Source organism: Bos indicus, chromosome 1, assembly GCF_029378745.1.
Source record: "Bos indicus isolate NIAB-ARS_2022 breed Sahiwal x Tharparkar chromosome 1, NIAB-ARS_B.indTharparkar_mat_pri_1.0, whole genome shotgun sequence".
Lineage (NCBI taxonomy): Eukaryota > Metazoa > Chordata > Mammalia > Artiodactyla > Bovidae > Bos > Bos indicus.
Window position 1 is genome coordinate 65278857 of NC_091760.1, and position 14837 is coordinate 65293693.

The 14837-nt window shown below is 38.7% G+C and overlaps 1 protein-coding gene across 4 annotated transcripts in view; it reads right to left on the reverse strand.

Moving 5' to 3' along the window:
- The window catches only part of GSK3B (glycogen synthase kinase 3 beta), a 219434-nt gene that overhangs the window by 6443 nt on the left and 198154 nt on the right, over positions 1–14837 (reverse strand). Inside the window, exon 12 of one of the 4 annotated variants that reach the window (XM_070795432.1) lies at positions 10128–10177. The exons of 2 other annotated variants lie outside the window; for them this stretch is intronic. In XM_070795432.1, coding sequence (XP_070651533.1) covers positions 10173–10177 — 5 coding nt within the window. In that variant the 3' untranslated portion in view covers positions 10128–10172. One more of the 4 variants, XM_070795381.1, reaches the window with a different exon arrangement.

Below are 14837 nucleotides of genomic sequence, written 5' to 3' on the forward strand. Positions count from 1 at the left end.
AAGATGGTGCCTCTGCATAAGCTACAGACTTATGCCAGAGAACATTTCTATCAAAGCTCTTGCCATAGCTGGGATTAGCATAGGATGAATATTCAATTGGAATCCAGCTTACCTGAAAATAAATGAACAGTGCACAGCTTGGAAAACTTGCTAGAAATTCTGAATGGTGTTATAATATGCCATCTGCTTAAGTGGGTGAATGAGTGGAGGCAATGAAAGCAATATGGGTCAGTGTTGACAGGCAGAGGCACTAAGCATAAATCAAACTCAACTGCTTGCTTTCTAAGTATAGTCCTTTTCCATTATTCACAGAAATGGAAGATACAACCAGCAAAAAAAATAGCCACTGAAGGACCAATTCCCTTATTCAATTCAATAAAGCATCTCAGAGTGAAACGTCAGAGCATTTGAGCTCACTTTGCCTAATATTCTGGAAATACATGTATCTTTACTACTTACTTTACTCCACCCCTGCCCCCCAACACACATACTTTTTAAGGTCCACTATTATTTCATAGCCTCCAGTAACACTTAAAAAGGTATTTAACTGTGTCCAGATTGGTGGGTTGCCATTTCCTTCTCCAATTATTTCATAGCCTCCAGTAACATTTAAAAAGGTATTTAACTGTGTCCAGATTGGCTCTCCCAGAGAAGGCAATGGCACCCCACTCCAGTACTCTTGCCTGGAAAATCCCATGGACTGAGGAGCCTGGTGGGCTGCAGTCCATGGGGTCGATAAGAGTTGGACACGACTGAGTGACTTCACTTTCACTTTTCACTTTCATGCACTGGAGAAGGAAATAGCAGCCCACTCCAGTGTTCTTGCCTGGAGAATCCCAGGGACGGGGGAGCCTGGTGGGCTGCCGTCTATGGAGTCAAAGAGTCGGACACGACTGAAGTGACTTAGCAGCAGCAGCAGCAGATTGGCTCTCCATCTTGGGTAGGCAACATACTGCTGTTTCAGTGGCTAAGTCAAGTTGCATCTGTCTTACACACATGACTGCGATATATGGCTAGGCAAATTTCCTCTCAAAAACTTCACACTAAGCCCTGATCAAGAAGAGAGGTGGCCTGACGGAGATGGGCAACTTCCAAGAGCCACCATCCTAGAAGTCCACCACTCTTGGCCATCCAGGCTGGTGACACCAACAAAACAGACTCAGAAGTTCTATCTCCCTCTGGAGACTGTAGCTCTCCTGTATTCTATGAGTAAATTTTATGGCTGAATGCAACACTTGGTCCTTGACTCTTTCTACTTTGAATTTTTTAACTGAACAGGAAACTGACCCCAAAGACACACAGCAATTCTAGCTTAAGGAAGTCCTGTTGTTGTTCAGTCGCCCAGTCGTGTCTGACTCTGCGACCCCACGGACTGTAGCACACCAGGCCTCCCTGTCCCTCACCATCTCTTAAAGTCTGCCCAAGTTCATGTCCACTGCATCGGTGATACCATCTAGCCATCTCATCCTCTGACACTCTCTTCTCCTGCCCTTAATCTTTCCCAGCAATAGGGACTTTTTCAGTAAGCCAGCTGTTCCCATCAGGTGACCAAAATACTGGAACTCTTAAGGATTAGATACTCAGCTTATCATTTTGATGGCTACTCTTTAAAAACTATACTTCCTTCCGAAATATCTGATTATTCCTTTAAACAATCTGCCCTTATACTTAATTCAACCTTTGGGGAAGAAATGTTTCTATCTCTTAATATGAATGGTTGTGTTCATTTGTTTTATTTCCTTCAATGCAGCTTCTAATTCTATTTTCATGCAAGTAAGTGCAGGCATTATGACATGAGGGTCCATCCATTAGGTCCACATTGCCCATGGCATGGCATCACATTAATTTATCTGTATGGATCAAGGACAGGTGGCAAGAGAGGATATATGATATTTAACATAGAACCTATGTTCCAAAGGCAGGTAAACAGTCTTTCACATTAACCAGTTAGTAACTGTACCTAATACTTTATTCATAACTCCTATTTTTTCTTGTACATGCCCTGTTTATCAGGAGTTTTATTCTCAATGATCATTCAAATTCTGTGTCTCAATAACCTAAGATCAATTCCTATTCAGGCCACAGATTCCTATAAGGCTTCTGCAGGAAAAATGTTCATTTTCATAACTTAGGCACAGGCTGCGTTAAAAACTCCTGAGAAAGCCTGGAAGGCACAAACATATGTCAGAATATAATGCTCCTCACAAACCCTGCCATTGCAGCATCTCTCATGCTCTGGACGACACTCAGAACCTATGCATGATTATCATCAAATAGAACTTCTCTCTCTTTTTTAACATGTGAGGATGACAGGTGAAACTGTTATATTATGGTCTTCCTCAGGTCTTCGAGATCCACCAGTCATCAGGAATTTATCAGCACACATATCAGCATCGTCACATCCCTGGCCATGCTGGTCATTAACTATCGGCCAACACTCACCAGGACTCATCCACATTTCCAGCCAGCCCATTATTACTCTTCGGCAATATCCTATTTAGCTACTAATCTGCCAATGACCTTGCATTGGCTATTACCTATGACTTTATGACATTCCCAAAACTAGTCTCCTCTTCCTTGGATAAATCCAAAGACCTGCTGACATGATTATAATAAAAAGCACAAACCTTTTAAGTGGACATATAATCAGAAATAAAATCACCTTCTGAATGATAAAAATTTAAAAGACATTCATATTCCTCAGGTTTGTAATTTAATGATCTCTTATTTTTCTTTGAATCATTTCCAAATCACTTGATGAGTAAAATTTTAACAGCTAATTACTTTGACTAAATTATTCCTGATATCTAAAGTCACAGCACTGAATCAAGAACAAAACCAAAAAATAACCCCAAAACCTTTGCCCAATGCAATGAGCTCTACTTAAAACCAGGTTATAAAAGTCTTTGCTGAGAAAAAGAATAGAGTTCTCTATTTTTCAGAGGGATATAAAACAAACACAGGGAGGAGAAAAGCAAAACAAACAAAAAGATGTGAACTTCCATAAACTCAACAGTAGCTGGTTTATTGAATTAGCAAAGCTATGTTTTTAAAGTTCTTCTTGGTATACGCTTATTTTGATCCCACTGTCAATTCTGTATATTTGTTTACAGAGTTGAATCTGAATTAACATGGACCCTCTATAATTTATGCTATGCTATGCTATGCTAAGTCACTTCAGTCGGTCCGACTCTGTGCGACCCCATAGACGGCAGCCCACCAGGCTCCCCTGTCCCTGGGATTCTCCAGGCAAGAACACTGGAGTGGGCTGCCATTTCCTTCTCCAATGCATGAAAGTGAAAAGTGAAAGTGAAAAGTGAAAGTGAAGTCGCTCAGTCGTGTCCGACTCTTAGCGACCCCATGGATTGCAGCCTAACAGGCTCCTCCATCCATGGGATTTTCTAAGCAAGAGTACTGGAGTGGGGTGCCATTGCCTTCTCCTCTATAATTTAAATGTTCATTAATTTAAAATTCTGATAAACGGTCACCAGACTTAGATATTTATTGAAATTTCTATAACTTTTCTTCTCAAACTTTTAAATATTAACTATTTTTTAATATTCTTTTTTAAAAATATTCTTTTCCACTATGTTTAATCACAGGATACTGAATATAGTTTCCTGTGCTGTGCAGGAGGACCCTCTTGTTTATCTGTCCTATGAAAGAATTTACATGTGCTAATCCCAAACTCCCAGTCCTTCCCTCCCCTCCCCTCTTCCACCATGGCAACCGAAAGTCTGTTCTCTATGTCTAAACAACTCCTCTTTAAAAGCAACAAAGCTCATCTTGATTCTTCATTCCCTTCCCTTTACATATGTGCTGATAAAAGTGATGCAATCTGGCATTATGATTTAAAAAAAGGCTAAGATTGTTTATCTTAAGTCAAATCCAATTTCACAAATGTTTTTTCCACAAAATATTTACTGAGTTTGAAACTCCATTGTACAACTTAATAGCTGTGTGATTATGGAACAAGTTATTTAACCTCTCTACCCACGATTTCCCCATATGTAAAATAGTGATATACCACCATCTATGTAATAAGGCCTAAGAAGTGCTTAGTAATTGTCCAATAAATGGAAAGATAAAAGAGACATCTAGAAATACACAAATGTGTAATTTATGTGACTGCAATAACCACCACTATCACCACAGCATCAGTGGTAGCAGCTGCTGACATCTGGGTGCTTACCAATGTGCCAGATATCATACCAAGTATGTTGCAAACATGTCATTCAGCCCACACTGTAAGAAATAGGCACAATTATTGCACTCACTTTGAAAACGGGAAAAATGAATGCACAAAGAAATGAGATAATTTGCCCAAGGTTACAGAGGTAAAAACTGGGAGAGTGGGGCACAGAGGGAACAGAGGAACAGAATGATTACCACTAAGGGCTGTAGGAGACAAGCAGAAAAGACTTCCTATCAAAGGGAGAAGAGAGGGCTTTTATTCAGACCTAACCCCTACATAATCAAATATGATTTAGAGAGTCTACTTCTATTAACCAAAGGGTTATTACATTAAAAGAGATCCATGAATTTATAATAATAAAAATTACCAGTATGGTTATTTTATTATCTAATTTTCAAATAGTTTGAATAGGATACACAGAGATAAAGGTGTTTTGTAAACAACTAGAAGTGAAGTCACTCAGCTGTGTCTGACTCTTTGCGACACCATGGACTGTTGCCTACTAGGCTTCTCTGTCCATGGGATTTTTCTGGGCAAGAGTACTGGAGTGGGTTGCCATTTCCTTCTCCAGGGAATCTTTCCGACCCAGGGATCAAACCTGGATCTCCCACATTGTAGGCAGACACTTTACTGTCTAAGCCTCTAGGGAAGATTATTTACTGATTTCCAACATTCCTAGAAACCAATGCTCACGACCAGCCCTCTGATACACCATAAACCAACAAACCAAGGATGGATTTGAGGGAGAAAGGAGAGAAAGTCAGCTTTGGGGGAAGAAGGGGTAAGATCATTCTTTTTACACTGTGGTAGCCATCCTCCAAGATGGCCTCAATGAGGCATGCACCTCTTGATGTCTATGCTGCTGCTAAGTCGCTTCAGTCGTGTCCGACTCTGTGAGACCCCATAGACGGCAGCCCACCAGGCTTCCCCGTCCCTGGGATTCTCCAGGCAAGAACACTGGAGTGGGTTGCCATTTACTCATGTAATCCCTTCCTCTAATAAGTAGAGCCAGCCTATGTAACACACAGGATATCACAGAAATAATGGTGTGTGACTTCCAAAAGTCTGGACATAAAAGACACTGTGGCCTCCACCTTCTCCTCCTTGGATCACTTGGTCTAGGGGAAGCCAGCTGCCACAACATGAGACACTTGTATAGTGCTACAGAGAGGTTCACACAATGACAGGCTGGGCCTTCTGCAAATGCCAGTACAGATTCACTCCCCACAGGAATGAGCCATCCTGGAAGTAAAGCTTCCAACCCCAGGCAACAATCCTTCAGATGCCTGCAGTCCTGGTCGACATTTTGGCTACAACCTCATGAGAAACCCTCACCCAGAATTTCACAGCTAGGCTGCACAAAAGCTGTGTGAGATAATAAATGTTTACTGTTAAGCTGCTAAATTTGGGGGTATCTTGATACACGGCAGTAGATAACTAATGCATACATTTTCACAAGCCAATGAGAGCACTACTGAGCAAGTACCTCTACAAAATTCGGTATGCTCCTAATAAGCTGTTTAAGACATGAAGATTGCACCAGTTGTTCATTTGTTTTACCCCTAATCCTGAGAAGAGTCTATGGTTCTATGGCTCTGGTACTGGGTATGGCAAAGGGAGTTTGTACATGTATCGAGACCCATTTTATTCTGTATGACCTTAGAGGTAAAAATGACAAGTTGATTAGATGGGTAGCTGTCTCAATACTGAGGAAACTGCACCATCTGGTTGCTTAGGTGGCAAACCAAAAGTTCTCACTGTGATCCTTTACTCTTACACCCCTGCCAATGCATCACCAAGTCCTGTCCATTCTCCCTCCAAATGTGTCTGATCAAATGTGTAAAATGGGGAGGGGAAGGAGAGTGAAGGGAAGGTCCCAAATTTATAAACTGGGGCCAAAAGGTTTAAATAGAAAAGCAGAAAATAAGGGAACAGGTCAGGTGGAAAAGGACAGAGAATAAACAAGGGAGCCGGGGTTCCAAAGGTTCAGTATTCCAGAACTATAGGTCTATAAAAGTTAAACCTAACTGATACAAGTGTTAACTGTCTGGCCCAACAGCAATAATGGAAATGTTCTATCTGTACTCTCAAATAGGATGACTGCGAGCTACATTTGGTTATTTAAATTTAACTGAAATTAAATAAAAATAAAACATAATTCCTTATTTACTCTAAACATGTTTTCAGGTTCTCAAAAGCTATAAAATCATTATTGGCATATCAGTGAAAGCATATTTCAGATATATCAAATCCTTTTTTGTGCTTTATGTGTAAAATATACTTGGGAATTTTAAGTATACTTTACTTAGTTTCTTTATTATGCTCTCCTAAGCCCATTTTGTGCATTTCTATTCATGAGCCATCCTAGTTTTATAATTTAGAACTGTCTCATGACAGCTCAACTCCTCTAAAAGATAAAGTTTTGGAGCCTTGGGCTATGTTGTGTGTACTGTTTACACCCTAAAGTCCTAAGCCTCTTGATGAAAGTGAAAGAGGAGACTGAAAAAGTTGGCTTAAAGCTCAACATTCAGAAAACGAAAATCATGGCATCTGGTCCCACCACTTCATGGCAAATAGATGGGGAAACAGTGGAAACAGTGTCAGACTTTATTTTTTGGGGCTCCAAAATCACTGAAGATGGTGATTGCAGCCATGAAGTTAAAACACACTTATCCTTGGAAGGAAAGTTATGACCAACCTAGATAGCATATTAAAAAGCAGACATTACTTTGTCAACAAAGGTCTGTCTAGTCGAGGCTACAGTTTTTCCAATAGTCATGTATGGATGTGAGAGTTGGACTGTGAAGAAAGCTGAGGGCCGAAGAATTGATGCTTTTGAACTGTGGTGTTGGAGAAGACTCTTGAGAGTCCCTTGGACTGCAAGGAGATCCAGCCAGTCCATTCTGAAGGAGATCAGCCCTGGGTGTTCTTTGGAAGGTATGATGCTGAAGCTGAAACTCCAGTACTTTGGCCACCTCATGCGAAGAGCTGACTCATTGGAAGAGACTCTGATTCTGGGAGGGATTGGGGGCAGGAGGAGAAGGGGACGACAGAGGATGAGATGACTGGATGGCATCACCAACTCGATGGACGTGAGTTTGAGTGAACTCCGGGAGTTGGTGATGGACAGAGAGGCCTGGCGTGCTACAATTCATGGGGAAGCAAAGAGTTGGATACGACTGAGCGACTGAACTGATAAGGTACTAATCTGAGATGTTCCCATTCAAGCCTGTTCCAAGTGGAAATGCCTCTACTTAAAACTAGGTCTCACATTAGTGTTATTAACTGACACATGAACAAGCAACACTGTTACTCACAAAGAAAGGTATATCCCAATGTTACATTTAAACTAAAATCATACTCAGTTCAGTTCAGTCGCTCAGTCATGTCCAACTCTTTGAGACCCCATGAATCGCAGCATGCAAGGCCTCCATGTCCATCACCAACTCCTGGAGTTCACTCAGACTCACGTCCATCGAGTTGGTGATGCTATCCAGCCATCTCATCCTCTGTCGTCCCCTTCTCCTCTTGCCCCCAGTCCCTCCCAGCATCAGAGTCTTTTCCAATGAGTCAACTCTTCGCATGAGGTGGCCAAAGTACTGGAGTTTCAGCTTTAGCATCATTCCTTCCAAAGAAATCCCAGGGCTGATCTCCTTCAGAATGGACCGGCTGGATCTCCTTGCAGTCCAAGGGACTCTCAAGAGTCTTCTCCAACACCACAGTTCAAAAGCATACTGTACACTAATGAAATCAAACTATCAGCAGTAAGGAAAAGGATTTGACTTTTGTTTTTTTCTCTTTATAATGTCTACCATTATTTTGATAATTTTGTGTGTATCATAATGAGGGAGCGCTTCTCAGCAAAATACCAGCACCTCTCTTGTCAAAAGGAAAAGGTGTGGCACGAGATACCATGGTGGATTCAGTCATTTAAAAAACAGGACCAAAATTCAGGAACCAATGAGGCAATCAATTCAGCAGCTAACCTGGAGGGCTTATCAACAGTACTGATTATACTTGGTCAGCTGGCAGCAGAGCGATCTTAACTGCTGTGTGTGCAGAGGCAGAACACATTTTAATTAAGAGGCTTGGTTGTTCAAGGTAAAAAACTGAAAGCCATGGAGACAAAGGATGTGTTTTCTATCTTTTAAGTTAAAAAACTTAGTTGAGGAACAAAGAATAAGAAAAGGCATATGAATATAAACAGGTGACTTCAAGTAAGGAACTGAGGAACACTGCAAGAATACCCAGAAGAATGTCTGATAAGATATTCACCAACTCATTCAAGAAGCTTTTACAATACTTTTGGAGGAAGGAGGAAAAAGCCAGGTAAAATTTTTGACTTAATAGGAAACAACATGTTTTAAATTAAAATAAGCAGTTTCCTAGAAGTGATACTTAGTACTGCTGTGGTGAAAAAATACCAAGATGGTATGACTCTAGGTATCTATATGCAAACTCAGTAAGTGAACTTGAAATCCTAACAGAGGGTAGACACAGTCTCAGATACAGTCTCATTGGTGTCAGTGACATATGGATGGAAGTCTATACTTCAAAACTTCAAACACAGAGCCAACAGGAGGAAATGGGCATAGAACTGTCCCTAACAAAGATACCCCACCTTCTTCATCTACTAAGTTGGTAATACATAAAAACACAAAACACAGATGTGCTCATGTACACTCTGTCCTCCCACCTCCCCCACCCTGCCCCCACCACTCTGGGCCGGCTAGTGCTGAAGTAATGGAGAAATGAAAAAATATGTGCATGACCAGTATAAAATGGGACAAGCTTTTTGGACAACAGTTTGACAGTATGTATTAAAAATTTTAAACTTCCTTACACCTTTTGACTCAGGAATTCCTCCAAAAACTGGGGCACAACTCAAATGTCCAATAAGGAATTAGTTAAATAAATTATGGTATAGGCTTAGAATACTAGCTGAATACTATAAAGTCATGTATCACCTTCCTCCATATACCATAAGCCCATTAAAAAAAAAAGCCAGTCTCTTTGTCCACTCATAACTAGACTAACATATACAATATAGTGTTACCTTTGATTTTCTTTGGAACTGAGAATATGGAGAGTCTTATTTTCTAAAATAACTAGATATTATGTTTTTTTCCCATACATAACTAGATACTATGTTTTTAATAGAGAAAAATCCTTACATTTGGATTAAGATAAAGTGAAAATAGACAGGAAGAGTTACGAAGACCGCACCTGAGGGCGTGCACTGTGGGTTCTACAACTAGACAGGATGCAGCTTTCCCAGTGCACACTATAAAAGTGCCACAGGCCAGCAACACTTGGGAGGGGATGAAGGGAGGGGACTGTCACTTTAGAAAAGTAAGTATTCAATACACTGACTTAATGTAACATTTTATTTGTCAAATTCAGTGGAGACAAACAATGGGAGAAATTATTCTGGGTTTAATTCTGTCCAGCTAGGAAAAAACTGGCTGGTGATGGAGAAGGTGACAAGGTGACAGGAATTCTGTGGTAAAAATAACTGTAATTGAAAAAGGGACCACTAGCCCTGGCTAAATCTGAACCATGACTTTAGCAAAATGCATTTCAAAAAGTTCAGGGAACAAATAAGTATGATTTTGTAGTTAGAATCTTCAAAAGGGGCTAATACCTGACAGGAAATAGAAAATTATAAAAATCAAAATTCTGACCAACCAAATAACTGCATATACTCTCTGCAAAGTAAAAGGACCAAAGAACCCAAATAAAAGGGTTTTTCTTGATGAGCTCATAATTTAAAAAGTAGGGCACACATCCCAGGAAGAATAGAAAAATAAAAATGTGAACCTGTCAGAACAAGCCAAATTCAGTTTAAATGAGGTTAACAGCAAAAGGTTTTCAAAGCAAGACCAAGAAAAGTTAAGCCCCCTGACCAGGTAAAAAGACAGAGAAGACAGACCTTGTCCAACTCTTATCATGATTCCCTTTTCTGTTAGAAGGGTTTTCAACCTGGAAAGGATATAACAAAAATCCTAATAAACAAAATGCAGCCCAAGGAAGGTGAGGGAAATCTATACATTTTAAATGTCTTTAAACCCAGAATCTATAGTTTAAAAACACATTCTAAAACAAATTACAGAAATTCAATTTACAAATATTTAAGCACTAGAAACTCCCTTTAAGCCTTCAACAAAATTTTTTCATTTCCATCTTCGACATAGTTTCTTTCTTGATGGAAAAAATCTGAAAGTTTTCCTGACAAAAGCAAAGTATTTTTACTAATTTTCATAACATTATATAAATGAATATTTTACGGTTGGTCTCTAGTTAAGCAAACAACAAGAAGGATAATTTAGAGTTATTTACGGAGCATTAGAAGAATAATCCCTAGTAAGCCTCGTCTAGTCCCATTTAACTTATTTTATCACTAACCTTGGTAAAGGCAAAAAAAAAAATCTAGTAGGCTCTACCTTGTCCTCTTTGATATATTTTATTAGTTGCTTAGAGACAGGCCAAAAATTGTTATGTTTATAAAATGTGCAGATGACAAATAACTATATAGAAAAACTAACATTCTGATATTTTAGAACATATTCAGGATTAGGATTTAAAATTCTCATTAGTATGGAGAAGATGCTGGCCATAGCCATTATTAAAATCTGAAGGACTTTTGCAAATAAGAATTGGGTTGGTTTTCTATAACCCCAGAGTAGGATCATTGAGTGGAAGAGATATGTATAAGGGAATAAATTTCTAACAAAGTGATATAAAGATCGAATGTGCTACAGAATATTCTAGTTTCTGAATATATACAAGTATGGGACACTAGCTTTCAGTAGATAATAAGGAGGGTGAAATGAAGTCAGTGGTTTTCAAATTTCTTTTAATAGCAGAACCATTGCACTGGAAGAAACCTTAACCAGAGGACTAATACGAAACAGAGAGAAAATTGCTTTAGCTGAAATTCCCAACTACATCTTACACTTAATTCATCTGGCACTGGATCAGATGATCTCTAAAGTAATTCATATATGATCAGTAAAACTATAATTCCTGAAGATTTACTACTCTACAGGGTACAGATGAATGGTCTCCCAAATGGAATGAATGGGAGGATCTGTTGGGGGTGTGGAGAAAAATCAGATAGATACAAACACTGAAATAGGAAATTATACTTTATGGGTCTGAGAACAGTGTGTACACTTTTCAGAAGTTTCTCCTGTCAGTCAGAGCCATGGTCAGATATAATGCCCCCAGGAACCGACGTGTTTTAAAAATGATTTAAACAATGAAAGTTTTTGAGAAAAAAAACAACCTCCATAATCCACTAATTAACCACAACTGTTTTAATATTTGTATATTTCTATCTAGTCCTATCCACATGCAAATACACATTTAAGTCCAGTTACCAACATGGTACGTAGGATTTTAAAATTTTCTCCACATAATTTAAGATACTTCCACAAATCTAAGTTTATTAATAACTGTCTTTTATAGTTACATAAAAATGGAGATTTCATAATGTACTGAATCATTTTCCTACTGCTGGCCACTCAGGTCATATTGGCTCTCCTTTTTGTTAGTATACAACTTGTTGTTTACTCACGAAGTCTGACTCTTGCAACCCCAGCAGTGTATGTACCATGTTGGTAACTGACTAAATGTATATTTGCATGTGGACAGCACTGGATAGATCTAACTACTCTTATTTAGTTAGAGGTATATATTGCAATTCATTCACCCAAACGTGAATTATTGTGGTGCTGTAGCTAGGGTGGGTGATTAGAAATTCTAATTTTGAAAATTCTAAATTAGAAAAACTTCCAGGTTCAGATTTTCAAGGTCAGAGGCTTTGGAGTTTATTATTTTACTTCTTCATACCTTGGAGCAGACCTGGAAATGCTTTGTCATGTTGGCAGGCATTCACTTCCTCCCTGCTTGGGTGGAGATGGGATGTCCATTTATTCAGGTGAAGAGAGTCATATATTCTTTTGTTATAAAAGGATGGATGTCAACCCTGTCTTTCATATGGCTGGTTTTTAACATTCATGAATCTGTCCTTACTTGGCAATAACAATAAAATGGTGTAGCAGTTTCCTTTCACTGAAGGCCCACCACCATGTGACCAGGCAAAGTGTGAAGCAGTTTGTACACTTTATATCGTACTTCTCATAACTCTATGTGGTGGGTATTTACTATTCCTATTGTATGGATAAAGAAATTGATGCTAAGAGAGACAGCAAACAACATGTATATTTTAAGATCTTACTAAAGAATGTAACTTATACTACCAAATACTTATTTAAAATATGTATACATGCACATACATATGTATTTACTTAAATCTGGGCCATTAAGGCTATTCAGTCAATCCCTTCATCTAGATGAGCATTTCCTAAGATAAGTTAGGTGACATTACTTGGCTCCCATAACTTTGGCCCCAAATAAAACTGTTTTGCTTTAACCATATTGTAGTGTTGTGCCTTTAGCTCCGGCATTTAAAAAAGTTTCCAAATGGAGTCATCATTACATTACATTTTTGAAATGGTGACAAGAGTTTCATTTACTCTCTCTTGTGTGTGCACATGCTCAGTCGTGTCCAATTCTCTGAGACTCCGTGAACTATAGCCCACCAAGCTGTTCTAGCCATGGAAATTTCCAGGCAAGAATACTGGAGTGGGTTGCCATTTCCTCTTCCAGGGGACCTTCCTGACCCAGGGATCAAACTTATACCTCTTTCGTCTCCTGCATTGGCAGGTGGATTCTTTACTACTAGCTTATAGTACCAAATTTGCAGTCCTAAAGGAGAACTACTTCTCAAACAGCAGGGTCAGAAATACTGTGCTTCTCCTAAGCTACCAGTGTGCTTTTTATCTAATGAAATATATGGGAAATTTTAAACAGGTATCACTTTTTTATTTAGCCACTAGGAAGCTTAGTGAAATATCTGAAATCCTTCCTGGAATTAAGATACACAAGGCATGCATTTCTTTAAATTAATTTTGGCTCTGCTTTTAGTCTACTATTCCTATAAAATTCCTCATATCCTGATCTACTTCAACTTTAAAGTAAACTGTCAGGATCAAAGCCCAATGCCACTTTCCATATTTATGTTGAAATCTGATTTCAACAGCTATAAAAATGTATATACAGCAGTAAAATTATTTTTTGATGACTGCTGTAACTTGTATCAAAGCAACATCAAAATCAGGTTATACTAGGCTCTTTACCAGGCAGACAATTTGCCCCAAATCTTAGTTGTAATCATTAACTAGTATTTCACATTAAGAAAATCATTTAAAATTACCCAAAACTTACCAATCATAATTCTTATTGTATTCATAGTCTAAAACAATTCCTATAAACTAGCTCAACAAGTAAATGTGCTAGTTTGGGATTAGAGCCTATTCAATGCTTTAAAGAATCAACACAATCTAACCTAGGCCAGTGATTTAAGTTAATTAATAGCTCATTGAAGCAATTCTGTCTTCCTTCTAAATACAGGTCATAGTTAAAAGCAAAATAAAAAAATTCTATTTTTTCATTTAAAAACTTAAAAGCACATTTCAGTATATATTTGATTTGTACCATATTACTTGAGGAGAGCATTGCTACTCATTTTATAGACTGAGAAAATGAACAGGACATTACTAAAACTAATGAAGTTCAAATGACTTTCTCAAGGTATCATGTGCTGATGAAACTAGAACTAGAAAAGAGACCTTTTTTTCCTAGACTTTTTCTGGAATGAAGATAGGCCACAGATTAGAATGAAATGTTGTCAATCTTTATTAGCAACATTCAAAAGATTAAGACTGGAAAGGAACAAACAACTCTGTCAGACAACAGGAGGTAGATTTTGACCTCACTGTTGAATGCTAAGAACTAGTAAAAGTGAAGTCGCTCAGTCATGTCCGACTCTTTGCGACCCCATGAACTGTAGCCCACCAGACTCCTTCATCCATGGAATTTTCTAGGCAAGAGTACTGGAGTGGGTTGCCATTTCCTTCTCCAGGGGATCTTCCTAACCCAGGGATTGAACCTGGGTCTCCCGCATTGCTGGTAGATGCTTTACCGTCTGAGCCACCAGGGAATCCCTAGGAAGTAGTAATGCAGGGTTTTATTTCCTGGAGCATAAATGCCCTAGAGCAAACATTAATCTGATCCAACTAGGTTCAATGCAACAGATGATTAAGTAAAAGTGTAGTCAGCTCCTGACATCTGCATGTTGGATGCTATGGGGTGAATCCAATTGTGCTACCTATTTTTAACTTCATTTTAGCTATCCTTTGGAGGACCTTCAGTTCACTCAAGGGTTGAGTATTTTCAGAATACTGAAATGCGAGTAATTCTAATTAAATTAGGTCCCAACATGAACCAGCTCCAGGACCAGCAGTATACCTGAGCTCTAACCTGGGAGATCATTTGGGTATTTTTTGGGGACAGGGGGTAGACAAGATTTAGTCATATTCTGATCTAAGTCTTAGCTAAATGAATTTGCATTGCAGTTTCAGCCCTTTAAATGATTAAATTATACCAATCTACATTCAACTTCTTGAACATTTGCCTCTCCAGTATATTAATATAATTACATTCAGGGCAATGGAATTAAAGTGAATTATCTTCAATAAGATTACGTTTCTGAAGGCCATTTTCTGCTATAAGCATC